Source organism: Paroedura picta, chromosome 6, assembly GCF_049243985.1.
Source record: "Paroedura picta isolate Pp20150507F chromosome 6, Ppicta_v3.0, whole genome shotgun sequence".
Taxonomy (NCBI): Eukaryota; Metazoa; Chordata; class Lepidosauria; order Squamata; family Gekkonidae; genus Paroedura; species Paroedura picta.
Window position 1 is genome coordinate 100,601,092 of NC_135374.1, and position 22,867 is coordinate 100,623,958.

At 46.8% G+C, this 22,867-nt stretch overlaps 1 protein-coding gene across 4 annotated transcripts in view; it reads left to right on the plus strand.

Moving 5' to 3' along the window:
• NDFIP2 (Nedd4 family interacting protein 2) overlaps positions 1–22,867 on the plus strand; it is an 87,954-nt gene that overhangs the window by 49,349 nt on the left and 15,738 nt on the right. For 3 of the 4 annotated variants that reach the window (XR_013232160.1, XM_077343867.1, XM_077343868.1), the window contains 4 exons: positions 5,272–5,431; positions 7,442–7,578; positions 9,863–9,922; positions 14,108–14,195. Coding sequence is in view for 3 of the 4 variants with exons in the window: in XM_077343867.1 (XP_077199982.1) it covers positions 5,272–5,431; positions 7,442–7,578; positions 9,863–9,922; positions 14,108–14,195 (445 nt within the window). In the remaining variant the exon portion in view is untranslated. The remainder of the gene's footprint in view (positions 1–5,271; positions 5,432–7,441; positions 7,579–9,862; positions 9,923–14,107; positions 14,196–22,867) is intronic. The other variant, XM_077343869.1, reaches the window with a different exon arrangement.

The following is a 22,867-nucleotide window of genomic DNA, read 5'->3' on the forward strand; positions in this document are numbered from 1 at the left end:
TCAGGGAGTTAGCTTTTCAGAATCAAAACTCTTTTCATAAGTTGTGAGCTGGAACAGGGAACTAAGGCCTTCTATCCCAGTCAGAAGGTGGGAGGGGTATTCTAAAGCAGCGGTCCCCAACGTTCTTGTAGTCGGGGACCGCCTCCGAGGGTGGGAGAAAGCCGGCGGCCCGGCCACAGCCGCTGCACGTAAACGCGCATGCGCAGTTGCCGCGCATGCGTGTTTTTGCCACTAGGTGGCGCTAACACGCATGCGCAGAACAGCCGCACGTGTGCGTTTTCGCCAGCAGGGAGCATAAACGCGCAGGCGCGGTGGCTCCGCGCGTACATGTTTGCGTCACTGGCGTGCCAGCAGCCGCGCCTGCCTCTTCCCCTCCTCTCGTTGCGGGGGGAGGGGAAGGCAGCCGCGGCCACTGGCGGCCCGATACCGGGCCGCAGACCGGGGGTTGGAGACCTCTGTTCTAAAGAATGCTTCTAAGGGATATAGAAGGTACTATGCCTTTTGTAGTCAGCATAATTAGAACACATGATTAGCATGGGTAGTGAGATAAAAATCCTATGTAACTATTCAGCCCTGAATGAACTCAATTTCAGCAATCTGGCCTTGTAATTTCCCTTTGAAGTTTGTTTGGGACGGCTACCTTAAGGTCAGCGATGGAATGACATGGACGATAAAAATGTTTTCCCACTGATTTTTGAGTGTTCTGTTTTTTAATGTCAGATTTATGTCCATTTATTCTTTTGCGCATTTGTCCAGAGCAGAGAGAGGAAGGGCATTGCTGACATTTGATTATTTATTTATTTACTAGGGGCCAAACCCGTTGCATTCAGGAATACAGTGGGCGCTAGATTGAGGGGATGGGGTGGTGGTAGAAAAACTCTGTGGATGGCCTCTCCCTCCTCCCAGGACCTGGAAAGGCTGCAGGCTGGAGGCCCTTGAGAACTCACCGGCAAGGGCATGCAGCAGGTATCTGCAACCTCCTAGCCTTGGAGGGACGTGGAAAGAGGAGGAGGTGGTCAGGGGTGGGGGATGGGGGGTGATTGGCTGGCTGTTGGACAGACAGGCAAGCTGATTGGAAGAGGAGCTCTCAGGGGTAGGACAGCTGCCCTGAGTGGCACTTAAGCCACTCCTCCACACACTCCTCCTCCAAGGCCTTGCCAGAAATATATAATGTGAAACGAATTTTTGTATTTGTATACTGCCCTTTCCCAGGGACGTAGGATAGTGGCATATATGATGTTGGCAGGTGAACAAGTGAATGAACCGGAGATGGCATAGCTGGTATTCTTAGGTCTGCTGATTGTGTTGTCAGAATGTATATGGGGACAGAATTGACATCTTGGTTTGTTGCAGACTCTGGTCCCAGTGTCAGTCCATGTTAAGAAAGATATTGCTGTGGGTGAGAAGTTCTTTTAGGTTAGGAGGCCGTCTGTGGACCATAAACAATTTCCCACCCAATTCCTGTAAGAGGGGGAATATCATTGTGCAGGTTAGGTTATAGGCTGTTAATGATGTGTTGAAGTGGCTTTAGCTGAGAGCCTGTATGTGGCCATATATGGTATTCTGTTGTTTCATTTGGACCTGTCTTGGGAGTAATTTATCCCTTAGTATTGTTCTGGCTTTGTTGATCTATTTCCTTTTATGCTTTCAATATGTATTTGTACATTGGTCTCTAGAAAATGTTCTTTTCGTATGGACTGGTTCATGGTTGTGTTGACAATAGAGTGGAAGCTGCTGAAGGCTTGGCAGAATTTTTCCAGGGCTTCTTCCTCATGTGTCCAAATGATAAAAATGTCATTTTAGGTCAAAAAGGTGTACTAATGGATGGGAACCAAGGAAGGGCTACTTTCAGGTTGGCCACGAAAATGTTGGCATATTGTGGTGCCATTTGGGTGCCCATGGCTATGCCAACAATCTGAAAGAATAAATCTTTACCAAATCTGGGTAAAGCAGGGTGGATAAAAACCAGTGATTTAGAAATAAGCAAACAAAGCAGATTTTTTAAACGCCTTAGGTTGCTGGGTTTGTGTATTATGGCCAAAAGATTAAAAACACGTGGCCAGATTTCTTGTGGTGTGTTCAGATAACAAGGGTAAGTCAAAAGGATTACTATTAGAGTTCCAGTTCATACACGCATGGGTTTATTCCTAACAAAATGTTTATTCCAAATAAAATGAAAGCGGGTTGTGAATCCGGAGCCTATTTTGGTGTATTGTGAATTCATCAAATAAATTGACAGTAGTGCTACTTAGTACTTTATTGTTTTGTCTGTGTTGATCTGTTCTTTGTTCCTCATTCTTTGAGGGTAGCAAGGGTTATACTACAAGAATTTTATTAGGAAACCTTACCCACTCCACCCTATAGCCCTGATCTTCCCTTACAGACTTCTTTTTGTTCCCAACACTCAGAAGAACATTTACTGTATATACTCAGGTATAAGCCGACTTTTTCAGCACATTTTTTTAATGCTGAAAAAGCCCCCCTAGGCTTATGCTCGAGTGAGGGTTCCACTTACCTGTTATTGTTGGTATCATATTTTTGTGGTAAAATTAGGTGCCTCGGCTAAAATTCAGGTCAGCTTATGCTCGAGTATAGAGGGGTAAAAGGAATGCAGGTTGTGTCCCTTGAGGATGCCAAGACTGCCATTTTGAAATGGTGTAAATCTAAGACTGTAGAAGGTTTAGAGAGGTAGAAACACTGCTTTCAGAAGTGTATAGACCTAGATGGAGGTTATGTCATGCAATAGCTTCACGTTTTGATATTTTTGTTTAATAAAGGTTTTTATGACTTTGTAGCAGTTCTTTTTTTCCTTACCCTCCTTTGTGTGTGGGCAATTCCGTCATAATACCTGTTACCTAGGATACCCATTTTAAATGGTACCAGTTTGTCTGTCCATTTACTTGCTAAATTTTGCTGATATTGTTAGTGAAGAAATATAACAGCTACAAAAATAACATGCAATTTGATGTTCAGAATATAATTCATAAAGTTTCCAAGTCACTCTTTTCTTTGTTAATGCTTACATATAGCAAATTACCTTTTTGAGTTGGAGATCATTAACAAGAAGAGTTTAGGCCGCATAAGTACAAAACAGAATCTGAACAGAAGAAATATGGATTTCAGAAAGACCAATTTATGTAACTCTCCATTCCTGTACATCTTCAGACTGCACTGACTTAGAAATTCAGAAACTAGAACTCAGAAATTTCTTTCTTTCCATCTTCCACAATTCCTGACCTCTAGTTCTTCACCTGTACACATCCTATCCTTGTTTTGTATCCTTTGTTTGCTGCAATCTACACATTGTATGGAGGTTCTGAGTCTCTATGAAAGACAGCAGAATTATTTTGAATTCAGAATTGAATCTCTTTGCAGCTATTTTTTCCATTGGGGTTTTACAGGATTTGATACATTTGGGGCAGAGTCCCTTGACATCTTTCGATGCACCTGACTTTCCTTGAAAGCTGAAAAATTCAACAGATATTATTTCGGTATTTGAACTAAACATTTTTGTTAGCATTATAAGAAAATCCCCAAAGCAAATAAACCACTAAATAGGATGGACCTGTTTCCTTAAAATAAATACATATTATACACCCCACAGTTACCGGTTTGGGTGGGTAACTGTGGGTCAGAAAAGGAGTTGAAGTTTGTTAAGCTGCAGCAGCATGGCCTGGTAATTATTGGCTCTTTTGTGTTTGTGCTGAGGAGTTTTTGGAAAGGCTCGAGCCATTGGATAGTTTTTTCACAGTGCATTCACCACAAGGTAATTGATTTGTGAGCACTGGCGCATAACCTTTGTAACCAGTTATGGAGGAAGGCTGTGGAATTCTTCATCAAACAAAAGTTTGTTTATTAACCATCCGCCTGTGACTGGACATGGGCCGTTGGCTCATAGGACTGCATAGTTGCCGCTAATGACCAGGCTTTAATAAATGATATCTGGGGGAGCATTCTCAGCAGGGGTGAAGCCTTCTTTTCTGACCACTGTTCTTTTCGCTTTCACGTGTTCCCAAATTGTTTTTTTCCTCCTTGGACATATTTCTGGTTTCAGAACTCAGATAGGGGGAAAGCAGTTGGAAAAGAGTGGGGGAACTATTGGCAGAGGAAGGGGCTCAGAACTCTATTTGTTCCTTCATGAAAACGGACCCCCATTTCCCCCGCTAGGCAGCTGTTTGGCAGATCTCTAAGGCCAACTTCAGGTTTTATTTATTATATTTATTTATTATATTTATTATATAATATTGTTAGTGAAAACAGGGATATATAGACAAAGCAGGAGGCGTCTTAAATAGCGTGTCGATTTCATACTGTTGCTTTCACCAGCATGTTAACCGGCATTTTAAAAAATGTGCTTGAGTTAGCTAAGTGTTCTTATAAAAGTTGGTCGGTGATACGTAATAAGGTAGATCAGACGCTATGCCAGGACTTCAGTGTGTTTGATTTTACTTTTGATGATCAAACATCTGCCAGAAGGAGTGTGCTAGACAGGAGATCAGTTTAGGTAATGTTCTGTGATACGGGGCATGGAGTTGGTGTGGGCCATCAAGTTCAACAGGAGTGGAGAGGGGTGGGTGGGCTCAGACTTGGTGGGTATTGTATTTTAAACTCTAATGTCACCTGCCACGAGCTGGCTGGACCGGGAGTGGCAGTCAAAAGATGTAATTAAAAAAATTCCAGAAAGGCCTGAAACTTATTCCTCCTATAGTGAAACATGATCTAACTGACCAACCACTAATGGTGTAATGGGTTTGAAACACCCTAAAATCCCATCGCATTCTCCAACAAGGTTACTCAGAGCAAAGGAATAAGTGTTGCATATTGTTTATTGTAGTCAACATGACTACGAAATGCACAGAAGAGCTAAATAAGCTGGGAATGAGCTAGGAAAGGGGCAGAGGTCAAGCAGCCTTCTCCTGATCATCCAGACGTCGAGTGCTCTGTTTTTAAGCCTGTTTACACAAAATGATTCTTTGGGCTCCAGTTACCATTTCCAGCATCTCACAAATCCACCCAGACAGAAATAGAGTCCAAAAGCCCATGAATCCCAAAAAGAGGAGCGGGGGGGGGGGGGGGGGAGATGCTGTATCGTTCTGCCATTTCTCCATAGCAACACAGAAGTGCTCTCTCAGCTTTCCCCTTGCCTGCACTGAGAAAAAGAGAAACTCTAAGCAATGGCATTTCAAAGGAATTTCTTTATAGCAGTTCATGCATGGTGTTAAGAGTACAAGAGTACTCCCTGACCGAATTTGTTTCTTCTGCCTCGTAAAGCTTCGTAATGAAGATGATCCCTCGGAATCACCGGTGGCTGAACAGCCGTCCACCTCTACAGAAACGGCACCCACTTCACAACCAGAGGCAGCATTACCTGAAGCCGATGCATCCCCTCCACCTTACTGTAGCATTGCTGTGGAAGCAGCAGCAGCCTCAGGTATTTCTTGTTGGTGACCTTAGGTATTTTCACTATTTTTAACCCTGACAGGTATTTTTAGCATTGATGGAGGAGTAAATGGGGCTTGAATCATCTTCTCAGCCGGAAGTGTGTGGTGTGGCCATCTCTTTGCGCCTGCTGTCTTTGTCCTGTTTTAAGAGATGACCCGCAAAACATCTTTCATAGAGGAGCAGATGGCCTCTAAAATAGTGCTTTTGTATGCTTAATGGTTAGGCTAAAGTAGCATTTAAGATTTCTCTTCATATGCGTGAAGTTGGTGTGTCTTAGCCAATCCAAAGTTACCCAATTAATATACATTTGGGGAGTTATATCTTGTCTTTCGTCCCCCCTTTCTTTTGTTATTTAAGAAAGGTCATGAGTCTTTAGTTTAAAATTTGGTTTTGAATAATTCTGTATTTTTAAAATTACGTGATCCGCCCTGCGCCCTCAGGGAAGGGCAGACAAGAAATAATAAATAAATAAATGTGCAGAATGCGTGACACATTTTCTATTTTAAATCTAGGTTTTACTATGTCTGTGTTTTATAAATGATGCAATCCTCCCCAAGAAATGTTTAACAAATTTTAAAAAGGAAAGACAGACTAGAAATGCAGTAATAAACAAACAAAAATAACTGCTAGTCCTAGTGAAATCTAAACCGTAGTCTTGCCACTTGAGGAGGTTAGGTGATTGATTGTGTAAGTTCAGGATTTGTAGAGGATGGAAAGCAATTGGTCTAAAAAAAGAAGCACAGGGTCATGCCCCCACTCTTTGGCTCGAGAGGGTGCATATATGTGTCATAACCGGCAGCATTTACAAGGGGAGTCCCCTTTTGTGCAACAAGACTGCTTCCTCGGAGATAGAAGGGAGATGCACATCAAGCATGAACAATAGGTGAAAGAGGCTTTATTTAATTGAGGTGTGCACTCCCAATATGCATTGAACCTCTGTGCTCTTCAGCCTGGTGCAGTCATTAGAGCAGGCTTTCTCAACTGGTTTCTCTTGATGGCCCTGGGAGGGTTTCCTGAATGGGTGGGAGTTAATTACTTTTTAATATATTTTTGAAATTTGTTAAACATTTATTGGGGGATATGGTCTTGTCTGCTTCCCCCCCTTAAAATAGCCAATGACGGGCCCACAACAGACACCCTGTGTGGTGGGTGAGGCTGAGAGAGCCCTGATATTCCTGCTCGGTTAGAGCACTTTTATCAGTGCCGTGGTGAGCCCAAGGTCACCCAGCGGGGGAGTGCAGAATCGAACCCGGCTCGCCAGATTAGAAGTCCTAACCACTACACCAAACTGGCTCTCACAGGGAGAGCTGGCTCTGGAAGGGGAGGGGATGTGGGTGGGGCTGTGGGTGGGCATGTACACGGCTGTGCTTCCCAACCATATTCTGCCCTATTGCACCACTTCTGGGGCTTCTCGAAACCTGAGGAATGTTTCTCAACAGTAAAAAAATTGAGAAAGGCTGCATTAGAGTGGTAGACCAGGGTGTAAGGGGCTTGGGTTTAGATCCCCACTCTGCTATGGGAGCTCATTGGGTGACTTTGGGCTGTTTCGGTTCCCCATGGAGTCAAAAATTTAAGGTATAAATGAAGTCAATAAATAAACATGCAATTTGTGGAAGTAATCCTCAGATCACACATAGACATTAAAACACAGAGTATAACTTTATAAAGGCAATAACAAAATAGGCTTACAAACAACAGCAAATACAAAAAGAAAGCAAACTCCGCAGAAAAGCAAATGGTATGTGTTGTCGGTGTTGGTTGGAAACCTTCTTCTTTGATTCGTCCCAGGACTTACCAAATGAGGAATCACAGATGAGGTGATTTACTCAAAGCAGGCCGTAACGAGGATATAAAACCACCAATCGGAATTCCCCGCTGGAGTACGCAATAGCACTTGTGATGAATGTTGCTTTTTTCAGAGCATTATGAATTGTGATTCTGCAGGGCTGTCAAAAGTGATTCTTTGGACTGTCAAAAGTGAAACTGTCTTTTCTTGTAGAAATGGAATCGGCGAATGACTTTTACCCAGTGCCACCTCCGTACAGTGTAGCTACCTCTCTTCCCACTTACGATGAAGCAGAAAAGGCCAAAGCTGCAGCAATGGCGGCCGTTGCAGCTGAAGCAGCAGCCCAAAGAGTGAGTGAGCAGTTTGTGAAAAAGCAAAGATAACACAATTTTGTGACATTGCAGTTAGGGCTGGCTTCAGGATTGGTGTGTTGGCCACATTAAGATGTCATGAAAAATCTCTGTTCATACCCTGTTGCATACAAATGCTTCCTGCTTCAGACTGCTTTCCGTCCCAGTTTAGAATCCCAGTTGGTGAAACTCAACTCCCCTATGCCCAAATACATCCTGGCAACTTGGTGTTTGTTCAAAAACTTCCTGAAGCAGGAAGCGTTTATTTGTGCTCTGCGTGCACAGGGGTGAAGGAAGGATTGTTTGAATGCAGCAAACAAGTTGGCATTAGTGCCCCTTGTGAACAAGCATGTTATGTCTGAATGTGGCCCTTGCCTCAACATTTGTGCTGTTTGATAAGACATGTATTGGTTATTCAGAATAATAAAGGCAGAATTTGTTTTTAGTAACATCTGTGGAGAACACCTTGAAAATGAAATAAGACCATTAGACAGTCAAAATTGGCCATCTGGACAGCTTTGAGGTTATCGTCGTGTTGTATATATTCTTTTAGCCCTGGGCTGTGCAATGAGAGATCAACCAAAGCAGAAACTTCTGCTAACCACCTATGATTGGTGAAAAGCGTACCCAGGAAATCTGCCTGCATCTGCAGTTCGCTGGGTCCTTGCTGGACCACCATATATATACTATGTAGCTTCTGTTTTGGTTGACTACAGTTGCTCAGCATAGGTAGCAAGGCTATACTGCAGGTCCTTAATTTTTATTAGAACCTAAATTGCTAAAGTGTGCATTTTAGCCATGAATGCAGCTGGCACCTAAAATCTGATATTGGCCCCTAAAGATAGCAGTGCTCGTGCTAAAGTGTTAGAGAAGTATTTTTCCTCAAGCTTTGGTGATGGCCATTGTACGGACAAAAATATTTTGGTCATAAGACTTTTCTAGAATCATAGAATCATAGAATCATGAAATAATAGAGTTGGAAGGGACCCTATCGCTCATCCACAGTAACCTGCTACCCCCTTAAGCCTTCACACAATCAACCTCTCTGCCAGATGGCTATCCAGCCTGTGTTTAAAAATTTCCAAAGATGGAGAACCCACCACCTCCCGAGGAAGCCTGTTGCATTGAGAAACAGCTCTGTCAGGAACTTCTTCCAGATGTTTAGACGGAATTTCTTTTGAATTAATTTCATCCCATTCTAGTTTTGGGCATTCCCATGGTGTTAAAAAAGAGAGACATCTGAACGAAAGCCCATTTCAAGTATAAGGCCCATCTTCGAAGAGTGAAAAAGAGAAGGTATCCAATCATAAACGTAATATTTATAATTCCTGGCTCGAGGGAGGTTCGCCTGGCGTTGACCTGAGCCAGGGCCTCTTTGGTCCGGGCCCCGACCTGGTGGAATGAGCTCCCGGGAGAGTTGATGGCCCTGATGGAACTTGCGCAGTTCTGCAGGGCTGGTAAGATGGGCCTCTTCCACCAGGTCTTTGGTTGTGGTCAGGACAGTTAGGTTCTGGGCTCTCCCTCTGTGCTTAAGATCTATGCCGCTCCCTATAACCCTCCCCCCCCCGCGAGTTATACATCTTCTGGGAACAGGGTTGGGAGGGGATTTTGGTCCGTTGCCTCTTTTGTATTGATTTTCATTGTATGGGGTTTTTATTGGGAGGTTCTTTTATCGTTAGCCGCCCTGAGCCTTCTAAGAGTGGTGGGATATAAATCCAATTATAAATTAAATAAATAATGCTGGTGGCTTTGCAGTCCCAGTAACAAAATGGTACTTAAATGAATATTTTCTTCTGTTTAAAAAAAGTTTAATGTAGATCCTTCACTTTCTGTTAACAGTTGAACTGTAACCTTATTTTTACTAGTTCACTGTCTTTCAGCTTCCGTTTCCCACCTTTAAAAGAGCTATTGCACATTGCATAGCAATATTAATGAGGCATTGAGGGCAGTATATATTGTGGGATACGTTTAGAATTATATGGGACAGTGTTAGAAACCTCTTTCAGTTTGCAATAAAAACAAGGTACCAAATAAACACCAAATTCTTAAGTGTGACATTCTTTGAAACACGGTGACAGTTTATTTTAAGGTTTCTCATATATAATAAGCACAAAGATTACTGTCGGGCTTGCTTTCCAGCATTTGGATATTTCAGTTTCGAGGTTTCTCTTTTAATTCACATTTAAGCTATAGTTTTAGCAGAAACAATGTTTGAATGTTTGTCTTAAACTGAATGGCTTAACACTTCTTTAGTTCTTCTGTCTTATTTTCTTTACATGCTTAGCACGGCCAATTTAGGGAGTCTAGGAGTCTGTTTGATGAAATATTCCTGAGCCCACCAGAGGTATGGAACAGTTCTACCAAGTTTAGATTTTTGCAGTGAATTTCTTGGCTCGCAGAAACCAATGAGATCCGTGATCACTTTCTGCTCTCAGTGAAACTCCACTATTCAGATCCTACCGCGATAAACAAAAATTCTCGTTTCTTTCCCAAAAAAACCTAACTTCAAAAAGAAATGATTCTTTAAACTTGATACTGGCAGAGGTATGTTTCCAAACACAAGGGCTACTTTCCCAAGAACTACTAAGACTAAGGCCTCCCAGTTCAAGCAGTCTTCCTTCCTGGAACAAGCCTTAGGATTGGACAACTGATATAATCTTCTCGTATTTGTGGGAGATGACACCCTCATTTCTTTTGAAACAGAAACCGAGGGTAGAAATGATGGAAGGAAATTTTGCAATGGGTGCGGAATTTGGTTTCAGTCCGTTATCTTCCTGGTTACAGACAGCCTTGTCCAGCCTGAATTGTATTTTGCAGTTCCAATCTGTCCCTATCTTACTTTTGCCCTTACAGCTGTTGTTTTCTAAAATGCTGAAGAACGTGTTTCAAGCTAATTTGTGACGAGTGTTCATTAATGTGCCCCCCTACACAAACTAGAATACTGAACAAAAATATAAATAATGGCAGTGTCATATATTAAAATATCTAAAATAGGTACCTCTAGGACAGCTGGCATGGTATGGTGTTAAGCTGCTTTGAGACTCCTTCAGGTAGTGAAAAGCGGAGTATCAGAACCAGCTCTTCTTCCTCACATTCCCTTCATCATAAAATGCACACTGAGATGGAATGTCAAAGTAGAGGTGAATGAAGATTCTATAGATTGTTGTGGTGCATTGCTGACTAAAATTAAAAGCCCAGAATAGATTTCACTTGTTTAATAACAAAGTCAGTGTTACAATCTGAATTATATCTGGGGCTGAGAAGGCACAGGAAAAAAACACACCTGCTATGATAGTGGGGTTTGAATTCAGTTTCCTGGGAATCCATGTCCCCTTCCCCTTTTCAAGTAAGAATTGAGTTTCTAGCCCTTATGGCCATGCTGCAGCACAGGCATGCTTTGCAAACATGAAGGCTGTGCCTATTAACATCTCATAAGATAGAGAAGCAAATGAAGATATTTAGTGATTAGAGGCTAAGGCTTCTGTGTCCGTCCATGATTATCCAAGCCAGAATAAATTACACAGATTTTTTTATTTAAGGTGCAAATCATTCATTTGGTATAATTTGTAAGGATTGCAAAAGTGAAATTTCTAGGTCTGGGATTTGGATTGCCTGGGTCCAGAAATCTCTGTCTTGAAGAACACACAGCCCTTGTTGGATGCTCTTCAATATTCATATTCTTTAGAACAATCTAGAGTGATACCAGAATGAATACTTTATTTTTTCCCCTTTGTCTTGTATATTGTGCGCAAATGATGGTAGAAGCTCTCATGGAATTAGGTATTGCAGCGTAGAGTACATCAGAGCTTGAAAATGAATGTGGATTGTAATTGCCCCCACTGTCAGCATTCTCCTTATACCACATAAAATTGCTGACTTTTGTGACTCACTGTTAGCAGTCTGTTTTGAAAAGAGGACGGAACACACGCATCTGTCCACCCAAACCCATCTGGGGTCCAGTGAGAGTTTCATTTTTAGATATTGGAGGTCAAAAGCCAGTTGCACTTAAAAAAACCCAACCTTGTTCAAGTCTGTCTCTTCAAATTAATGTAGATATAAAATCAGGCAGGAGCAGGCACACTTATTTTCTAAGGAAAGCACATGTTTTCTGGATTGGCTTGCGTGGCTTTGCTGACCACATGTCCTTTCTGAGTCCTGTCCTCAGGTGCACCTCTGTCTTTTTGTTGCAGTGGAATACAGCCCTGAGATAAGTTGCTGCAGAAGAGGGAGACCCTCAGTGGTACAATGCTGATTTTAGCCCTCCAAAACCATTTGTCTGTAAACATAGCATTTCTGATTCTGTAAGCAACTCCGCCCCCCCTCCTGTTATGCTTGAGGATTTTTAGTGTGTGAGCACCCTCTGGTGTCCAAACAATAGCAACACCTTCAGCTTGGAACATTTCTTCAGAGTCCCGATGCTGAACTGCCCTGTCCTTGGACTTGATTGATGTTTATAATGTTCGTGGCATACCATTTTAATTAAATAATCACTTGGATGTTGCCTCAGCGTGTACCACCAGATTCAAAAGCTGCCCTTTCAAAAATCTATCAGAGTCCAAGGATTTTCTTTTCCGGATGTGGTTTCTATGTAAACAGATACATTATTATGATCTCTTCAAAAGCCAGCGTGGGTCATTAAAGCATCTGATTATGGAGGCTTGGTGACTTGGTTGTAAACCTAAGTATTTGTGTGCCGTTTATATGTTGCCTTTCTCCCAGAGGAGGCCAAAAGTGACTCACAATCTCCCCCCCCCCCCCCAAGCAAAGGACAGCAATACAGTAAAACAACAGAGACAAACCCACAGGATGGCTGGTGCTGATGGGCAAGGCTGCTGAATGCAGGCAAAAAGCTAAGACAGTAGGGCTGAAAATAAACTCCAAAGCTAAACTTTAAGCTTTCATTAGTTTGTGTTAAAATATGCAAGTATCTATCATTGTTAAGGTCCATGTGAGGTTTTCCAGTCACAGTTTTCCACTTTGTGCATTACAGAAGACAGATAACTAAGTTTGCGTGCCACAAAGAGCCCCGGGCAATTGCTGTTTGTTACATATTTACATGTCTCTCAAGATTTGCAATTGTCTACTTGGTGCAGTGTTTTATGCTTCCATATCAGAAACGTCACCTGGGGAGCATTCTGGCTTTGCAGAGGTAGGGCTTATGTCACATAATGGTGCAAGCACAAGTGGCAAGGAGCTTCACTACAATAACATAGGAGATGCAGGTATTTCTTACATCTTCCCCTCGTGAAAGCAAACAGGGGAGCTTCAGACCTCCCCAGTAAGCTTGATTGGTAGCTTTTGCTTTCTTCTGCCAATGGAAGGCAGAACAAGACAGAGCCTCTTGCTGTAGTTGAAGCATCCTCAAGAAACAAAGCCCCCTGGAAGCATGGAAGGCTCACCACACTGTTCCCTGTTGTCTATATAGAATTGGGAGACCCCAGGAATAAGCCACCTCCACCGCAGGACGGGTCTATTCCGCCTTCTGTGCCAAGGCAAGACATGCAAGCTGTCATAAATTGAATCACACCCTTCTAAGACCCTGCATTTCAGTGGAATGAGAAGGGTGTAGCTATACTGAGGATAGTTCTTACATAGGCCTGGTAGCATCTCCTCCAATGAACAGCTTTTTATCCACAGAGGAGGGGCAGGAGAGTTTTAATGATCCTGCCCCCCTCCATTCACCTACTACAGACTTTTAGTTTTCTCCCCACACTGTTTCCTTTAGGGCAGTGGTCCCCAATCCCCGGACCGGAGACAGGTACCAGTCCATGAATCAGTCGGTACCGGACCGCGGCTGATCCTCGTCCTCCTCCCTGGCTGCTGCCTCGGGGGCTGCCCTGCCACTCTGCCGCCGGCTCACCTTTGGTGATCTCCAGCGGCCGCCATGGCTGGGGCTCCCCCTTGGCATGTTACTGGTCAGCTGCTGCTGGCAGCACCCCCCAGCGGGCAGCAGGAAGTCAGGGGCGCTAGGAGGAAAGCAAGTGGAGCAGGGGCTCAGGCGGCGGCAACGTCCCTTGGCAAAAGACTACCCTCCCGGGCCTCAGTAAAATTGTCAAGTGTTGACCGGTCCCCAGTGATAAAAAGGTTGGGGACTAGTACTTTAGGCCATTGAGCTGCAGGAGCTACAATTTCAGGGGACAGAAGGCTGCTTTTTCAGGTAGGGGGGACTTTCCTTCCTCTATGCAGCTCTGTTTAGGACCTGAGCCACTGAAGATTTGAGAGGGACAACAGCGTTGATTGTTTTCCTTATTTCCCAGCCCCCACGCCAGAACAAACCTTTGTTAGCTGCTCCATCCACCGACCCATTTTAAATCTAGCTTTGTGTGAACTTTATCCGGACTGGGTTTGATTCCAGTTATTATGGAACTTTATTACGATCAGGCACTTTGAGTGGCGGAAGTGTGTAATGTGTCTTCTTTATGTGCGTGCTGTAGCTTTTTTTTTTTCTTACGTGTTGCTTAATGTGCGAGATCCTAATTATTTTAGTTTTATGCATGGTACGTTAAGCACGACTGTCATCACCTTAAAGGAAGAAGAATATCCTCCGAGGGACGACTTCAGTGATGCAGACCAGCTCCGTGTGGGCAATGACGGCGTCTTCATGTTGGCCTTTTTCAGTAAGTAGCACTTGGTCGCAATCTCTCTAAACGGCATTGGCTTAACCTGTGCGCAGCTGAGTGCTTCATGGGACTGGGCGAGAGGGTGAGCAAAACCCTTGCAAATCCATTCTGTTAAGACAGTGGTTCTCAACCTCGGGGTCGGGACCCATTTGGGGGCTGAATGACCCTTTCACAGGGGTCGCAGCAGGGCAAGCTGCTTGGCCGGGGGGGGGGGGGCGCTACCCACACAACAGCCTTGCAGGGTAGATCGAGATAGAGAGTTTGTCAGTCTGGAGCAGCGGAAAAGAGTGAGATCAGCATGGTGGGACAAGAGGCAGAACTGAACTGAGAAACCCCGGGGGGAAAAACTTGTTTATATACAATCATGAACGATGGATCTTCACCCCATTGGTAAGTTTCGGTTTAATTTCTGTGAAAGAACACTTGCATATTTTTATGGTTGGGGTTCACCACAACATGAGGAACTGTATTAAAGGGTCGCGGCATTAGGAAGGTTTAGAACCACTTTGTTAAGAGGAGTGCTTACTTCTAACACACGCCTTAGGACAAAGCTCTCCTTCAGATAGCAAAAAGTAATGTACAAAAAACCTCAGGTCATCTCCTTCTCCTCCTTCTCCTCCCCTTCTTGCTCTGGCATTGCCACTGATGGGATGCACTTGGCGGATCCAGTCCAATATTGCTTTTCCTGTAGATGGCTCTTATCCAGGAATGGCTCATCCAAGTAGTTTAGACCCCAATCAGGAAGACTCAGTGGCTTATAATCGCCTTCCTCTCCCCACAACAAGACACCCTGTGAGGTACAGGAGGCTGAGAGAGCTTTGAGAGAAACTGCTCTGAGAAGCCACTGGCCAGAAGGTCCAACTTTAAAGGAAAATAATCCCATAACAGTCAATGAGTAAATCAAAAAAGACTTACACCATCCTCCTGTAACAGGTCCTTCTCCCTCCGGGTCAGGAGGACAGCTGGATGGGTGTTTCCCATCTCTCCTTGAGGGAGGCAGATCATTTGAATATTTTGCCTTCCTGTGGGAAACGCCCCTCTGAAGCCAGTCTTCTTCCTGCCTCGCGAGGGAGCAGACGTGACTTAGTGTCCCGTCTGTTGTGTGAGCAGGCAAGGCTAGTTAGTTAGTTTAGGTTTTTGTCAGGACAGCAAAGCCGGCATCGTCGAGCAGAGCTCCCTCTAACTGCGCCGGATCGGGCAGAGAGGTCGAGCTCCGCGGCGGCGACCGCGTGGTCGGCTCGAAGCCGGGGAAGGCCCATTCGGGCTAAAAATCACAGGCCGACGTCGGCGGGCAGAGCTCCCTCCTGGCTGCGCCGGATCGGGCAGCGAGGTAGAGCTCCGCGGCGGCGGCCGCGTGTTCGGCTCGCAGCCGAGGAACAGCCGTTGGGGCTGCAGTTTGCGGCGGCGGCCGTTTGCGGGTCGCATCGACGAGCAGAGCTCCCTCTAGGCTGCGCCGAATCGGGCAGCGAGGTTGAGCTCCGCGGCGGCGACCGCGTGTTCGGCTCGTGGTCGGCGGCCATTTTGAAATCGCGCCGAAATGGCGGCGGAGCGCCGCGATGGCGCGTTCTCCTCTGAGGACGAGGAAAGCCACCTGGATTGCCCCCTGGCTCCCAGTGGGGTGGTGGCTGGCACGAGCGGGGCCGAATCGTCGCAGAAGGGGGCAGGGGAGCAAGGACAGCGCTCCAAGTCTGCCAGGCCCGCAAAGCGTGCACGAGGCCCTCCTAAGCCGGCTGAACCAGCGGCTGCAAGTGCAGGGCCGGACCAGGGAGCCTCCACAGCGGCCAGAAGGCAACCAGAGGCGGAGGCTTCCACTTCCTCTACACACGGCGGCAGACAAGAGACTGGTAACGTTGAGGCCAATTCTGGCAACTTTGTTTTACCTCCTGAATTGCTCTCCATGGTCCAAACTGCCGTGCAGGCAGAAATAGCTAAGGTGTGTCAACAAATGTTACCCGCTGTGGACAGACCTTCATTTTCGAGGTCTAGGTCTTCATCCCCTGAGTCTAGAGCTTCCAGGAGGAGCGGATCGCTGAGGAGATCTCCTAGGAGGCCTCGCGCCAGGCCTCGCTGGCCTACCAAGGCAGCGCGGAAGAGGCTCCATTGTTCCCCACAGCAATCTCCTTCCTCGGAGGAGGATTTGGAAGCAAGAGAGAGGGAGGAGTGTGATTTTATTACTGATGAGGATGAGGTGGAGCAGATTCAGGTGCCTCAGCAAACTGAGCGTTTCTTTAATGCAGAGGATTTCCAATTTCTACTTAACAAGTCCATTTCTATTTTGGAACTGAAACAGACAGGTTCTGAGGAACCACCTAGCAAGCAAGCTAGGAAGTATTATGGACCGTGGGGCAGTGGGGAATTCTTCCCTAAACCAGAGACAAATCTGAAGAATTTTCCCATGCCAGAATCCTTTGAAAGGAAGATTCGAGCTGAGTGGGAAAAGCCCTTAGTGTCCAAGCAGTTCCCTTCATTTATTCGGAAAATGTATGCTCTGCCTGACTATGCTGAGTCCTTCCTGCAGGTGCCGGTGATTGATGGACCAGTGGCAGCGCTGCAGTCGTCAGGTTTGATCTCGGAAGATGGCGAAGGACATCTGAGGGACGTAATGGATCGCAAATCAGAAACGGCACTGCGTAAGGCGCATGAGGCCATGGCGATGGCTATCAGAGCAGCTACCACAGCATCCGTGGTGGCTAGGGCCTCTATGGCGTGGTGTAGGAAGTTACTTACGTTAATTCCGGAATCAGAAGGCCGACTGCAGGAGGGGACGAATAGGATTCTCAAGGCCTCAGCGTTTAGTGCGGATGCCTCCTTAGATGTTGTGGTGTTCGCAGCAAGAGCCATGGCATCTACCGCAGTGGCCAGGAGACTTTTATGGTTAAAGGCTTGGCCGGCTGACGCCCATTCTAAGACCACTGTTGCGGCTTATCCTTTTCAGGGCGACAAATTAATCGGAGATTCTCTGGATAGGGTCTTAGTAGAGACCAGGGATAAGAAGAAGGCTTTTCCACGGCGTATACGCAGAGATGGGAAGCCCTTTCCGGCTGCCTTCCGGAATCAAGGGTCTGGTCCCAGGTTTAGACCGGAAGGCAGGAGAGGATCTTGGGGCCAGTCAAGGCAGTCGTTTCGTAGAGGGGCGTTCAACACTCGAGGTAGTAGGTTCCGACAGCAGAGATCGGGACGCACAGATGCCGATAAGGGAAATCAAGCATGACTCGCGGTCCTTACCAGTCGGGGGACGGTTAGCGCAATTCCAGCAACAGTGGATGGACCCCAAGATAGATGCATGGTCTCAAAGGCTAATAAGAACAGGATACCACATAGAGTTCGCGCAAGTACCTCCGGACAAGTTTTTTCCTTCCCCGATATCCAAGATTCCCGAAAAAAGGGATCGCATGTTGAAGGCGATAGAACATTTAATTCAGATAAAGGCGATAGAGCCGGTTCCTCAGGAGGAGAAAGGACAGGGGGTTTACTCCCTTCTCTTCACCGTACCCAAGAAGACCGGGGATTGGAGAGCGATCCTCAATTTAAAGTTCGTGAACACCTTTATTCCCCTAAAGAAGTTCAGGATGGAAACGCTGAAGTCAATAGCGGAAGCACTGCAAAGAGGGGAGTTCCTCACTTCCCTAGATCTCAAGGAGGCCTATCTGCACGTGCCCATAGCGGCGGAACACAGGCGCTTCTTGCGTTTCTGCGTAGAGGGGCGGCATTACCAATACAGGTCTCTTCCGTTCGGGCTCTCCACCGCCCCCCGAGTGTTCACGAAGTTAGTAGTGAATATGGTAGCCATATTGCGGCAGGAGGGCATCCATATTCATCCGTATCTCGACGACCTGTTGATAAGAGCGCCATCGCTCGAGTTAGCGAGCCAGTTCACAAACAAAGCAATTTCAGTTTTCGAACATTTCGGCTTCATAGTCAACAGGGAAAAGAGTTCGCTAGTTCCGTCACAGAGGATAGAACATCTGGGGGTGGTTATAGACACGGTTCAATGTGCTCTTTTCCTCCCTCAGAAGAAGGTGCTGAAAACGATTCAATTGATGGCCCAGGTGATCCAGGCGAGACAATCTTCCTTGCTACAGCTGGCAAAGATTCTCGGAGTGTTGGTCTCCTGCACGGAAGTCATCCAGTGGGCCAGGGCTCGAGCCAGGCCTCTGCAACGAGCGCTCAGACCATTTCAAGAGCGGATCTCGCGGAAGAGGGATCTCTTGGTGTCCCTCGATTGCCAGGTCAAGAAGGATCTGTGCTGGTGGACGGTAAGAGCCAATTTGAGAGCAGGCAAGAGATTTCTGCACGACCACGTTCATCAGGTGTTCACCGATGCAAGTCTCTTCGGATGGGGGGCAATGTACAACGGAACGCCGGCCCAGGGAACGTGGTCGCAGACGGAGTCCTTAGAGCAGATAAACCTGCTGGAATTGAGGGCGATTCGCCTGGCGCTGGAGTTTTTCCGCAATTCGCTCGAGGGCAAGCATGTCCTAGTGCGTACGGACAACGTGGCCGCAAAGGCGTATGTCAACCACCAAGGCGGATCAAGGTCCGGGAAGTTGCAGAAGGAGGCCGAGCGTTTGATGCGTTGGGCGGAGAAGCATTTGGCGTCCGTCCGTGCGGAGCACATACAGGGCCTGGAGAACACGCAAGCAGACTGGCTGAGTCGTCAGGAGATCCAGGAGGCGGAGTGGTCGATCAGCAGACAAGCCTTTCACCTGATCTCGGTGCAGTGGGGACGGCCGGTCATGGACCTGTTCGCAACTGTTCACAACCGCCAGGTGGACAGGTTTTGCAGCCGGTTTTGGCATCCGCTTGCGGAATTGACAGACGCGTTGACAGCGATATGGCCTCCAGGTCTTCTATACGCCTTTCCACCTCTTCCCGTCCTTCCAAGGTTCTTAAGAAGGGTGCAAGAGCTGAGGGCGGAAGTCATCCTCGTTGCTCCATGGTGGCCCAGAAGGTGGTGGTTCTCGACCATTGTGCAGCTAGCCGTTCGTCCGCACTTCACAATCCCAGTGTCTCCAGATCTGCTGTCACAAGGGCCTTGTCTCCACCCCCGTCCAGGGTGGTGGAACTTGACCGCGTGGAGGCTGAGCGGGCGGCGCTGAGTGTGAAGGGCTATAGTGCTGCAGTCATGGACACTATACTAGCTTCCAGACGAGACTCCACCACGAGAATTTATAATTGTTCTTGGAGGGCATTCGTGAGATGGTGTCGAAGGAGGGCGGTTTCTCCGTCCTCGCCAAAGATTAGTAGTATTTTGCAGTTCCTGCAGGATGGCAGGGCAGCGGGTCTTCGATCGGGTACCCTGCGCAGGCAGGTGGCGGCACTCTCCACGGTGCTGGGGCTGCAAGGGGGGATCCCGTTATCCAAGCACCCTCATGTGGTGCGCTTCTTAAAGGGGGCGTCTAGTCTAGAGTCACCTCCCAGGCACTTGTTCCCTACCTGGCGGTTGGGTTTGGTGCTCTCAGCATTGGTGAAGGAGCCCTTCGAGCCCATCAAGACAGTGGGGTTGCAGTGGTTAAGTAGGAAGGTCATTTTTCTAGTGGCAATCACTTCTGCTAGAAGGGTTTCCGAGCTGGCGGCCTTGTCAGCGGATAGGGAATTGTGCAGGTTCAGGAAGGCCAGGGTCATTCTAAGATTGAACCCTTCGTTTCGGCCTAAGGTAGATTCCCGGTTTCACTTGGCCCAAGAAATTAATTTGCCCACCTTTTTTCCCAATCCGGCTACGGAACAGGAAAGGCAATGGCACATGCTAGATGTCAGGCGCGTGCTCAGGGTGTACATTAAGAGAACGGCGGAGATCAGGAAGACGGAATCGTTGTTCGTCTGTACGTCAGGGGCAAAGGTGGGAGGTGCGCTGACCAAAGCAGCTATCAGTAAGCAGGTCAGGTCCTGCATCGTGGAGGCCTACAGGGCTGCTGGGAAGGAGGTTCCACAGGGCATCACAGCACATTCGCTGCGGAGTGCTGCGGCTTCAGCAGCGTTCGCTAAGAATGCTTCGGTGGAAGAGGTTTGCAGGGCTGCAACCTGGGTTACTCCTTCTACCTTTGTCAGGCATTATAAGATTCATGATAGGGAGACAGAGCAGGCGGCTTTTGGCCGAAGAGTTCTGTCGCATGTGATGGACACAGTTGGACCCTCCCTGGGTTAGGGACTGCTCTTGTATGTCCCATCCAGCTGTCCTCCTGACCCGGAGGGAGAACGACCACTGGTCTACATACCGAGAGGGGTCCTTCTCCTCAGGGGTCAGGAGGACAGCTGGCCCCGCCCATAGGGTGGTCCATCACAGCAGCATTTCTCTGGTGCCTTGCATGTTCATGTTCAAGTTCTATTTAGACGGGATGTGAGTTCGTTGGGGGTTCTGTTGTCTTCCATGTTGTTTGTGCATGTTAATGCAGATTGCTTTGTAGAGCCAAGAAGGTGATGGCAAGCTGGACGCTCCGGAAGGTTTCGACTGGCTTCAGAGGGGCGTTTCCCACAGGAAGGCAAAATATTCAAATGATCTGCCTCCCTCAAGGAGAGATGGGAAACACCCATCCAGCTGTCCTCCTGACCCCTGAGGAGAAGGACCCCTCTCGGTATGTAGACCAGTGGTCGTTCTGCCTGTGCTCCAGCTACATCTCTTCCAGGCAACAGTAATTTGTCCAGCTTGTTGTGGTGGTTAAGAGCAGCGGCTTCCAATGTGTTGAGCTGGATGTGATTCCCTGGTCTTCCACATGCTGGGTGACCTTGGGTTAGTCAGAGTCCTGTTAGAAACTTCTCACAGAACAGTTTCTCTCAAAGCTCTCTCAGCCTCCTGTATCTCACAAGGGGTCTGTTGTGGGGAGAGAAGAGAAGGCAATTATAAGCCACTCTGATACTTCTTTGGGCAGTGAAAAGCAGGATATAAAAACCAACTCTTCTTCTACTGGGAAGGTGCTACTGGAAAACAGTGTCTCCCCTCTCCCCATGGCCTCATGGTGCTTCTGTGCCCCCTCTACAGTTTTCCCATCTTTCATGACATCGGTCTCAGATTTGCTTTGTTGTGATGGTACTGGGGGGATTGCAGCAATACCAAGGTGGTTTCCTTATGGAAAGGGAAAGTCTACATCTTCCCAGTCCCACCCACATCAGCATTATTTTCCTGTGATGGCTACGCCCAAAGCATTTCCTCCCTTCTCAGATTGCAAATTGCAGACTTCACATGACTTATTCATGAATTAACATTCTCAGGGCTTTTCCTGGGCACTCTGGGTCCCAGAAAGCCAGGAGGAGAGGTATGCAGAGGCTGCCCCAGCTTCCCCCATGTTCTCTGAGTTGAAAGAGGCCACAGCAACTTACTGACAGCCAGGCATGCTCTGAGGCCGGCTCCTCTTCCAACCAGCAAACTTCTGAAACTGGCAGGAAGTTGGAGGTGGAGAGCTGATCCCTTGTTAAGCCCTTCCTAGCTGAGGGCTGAAGCCTGATTGGGGTTAAACTAACAAGGTGGGATCTTCCTGGATGAGGGTCATCCCTTACTCATGAGTAAACATTCCCTGGGCAGAGGCATTTCCTCGACACCCTGGATCACAGAGTGCCGGCAGGGGGTCAATTATGGACCACCTTCAACCCCTCACCTCCAGAAGTCTCTCAGAAGCTGCCACAGCTTTGCCCAGTCCACCATGTCTTTCAAGTTGAAAGAGGCCAGGAGGCTGAGGCTATTTGACTGTCAACAACAAGTCTTTAATAGCATATAAAAGTGCAATATAAGAAGGGAAAGTGCAAAAGGATACACTGCTATACAGAGAAAACAAAGGCAGAGGTCAAAATACATTCATGATATCTCATGACAAGATATAAAAACTTTGCATCTGGTTCAATTATATCAGGGTTCTGGGATGTCAAAAGAAACTGAATCTTATGTTCATCCGAATGCAGTTCTCTTTTACACAGCAGTGAGTTAAGAAGTTTAGCTCGGATCAAGGAATAAAATGTACAATGGAAGAAAACGTGTGTAATTGATTCTATACAACATTGTCCACAGGGGCACAACCTAGCTGAAGGCAGGATCTGTTGAAATCTCCCATAGAGCACAGCAGAAGGTAGAGCATTAGCTGGTGCTATTTACTGGCAGCTGGGCATGCTCTGAGGCTGGCTCCTCTTTCACCCTGCCAACTTCTGAAACAGGCAGGAAGTTAGAGGTGGAGAGCTGACTCCTTATTGAGCCCTTCCTGGCTGAGGGCTACCTCTTGATTGGGTCTAAACTACCTGGGTGGGCCTTTCCTGGATGAGTGCCAATCAGGAAGTGGGTGACTGGTCAGTTTGGGTTTTATAAGGTTTACTGGCATGTTGTTGGTAGCCAATACAGCATAGCATTTAGAATATTAGAATATTCTAATAAAAGCTCACTAGGTGAAGTTGGGCCTGTCCTTCACTCTCAGCCTACCCTACCTTACAGGGCTGTTGTGAGGATAAGTGGAGGAGGCAAGAACTGTTCTTTCGGTCTTCATTGGGAGAAAAGGAAGAATTAAAATGAAGTAAATAAATTGTCTTGCCCTTTCAACCAGTTTAGTGGACACTGCTTGTTGGCCTACATAGATACGTGATAGGAGACTGTCTTCAGGTTTGCAAGAGGAGAGAGCAGCCTCTGGTGCACATGCCTCTTGCTAATCATTGTTAGGATGGGGCCCCTGGGACCCCCTTGCTTCTCAGCCTGA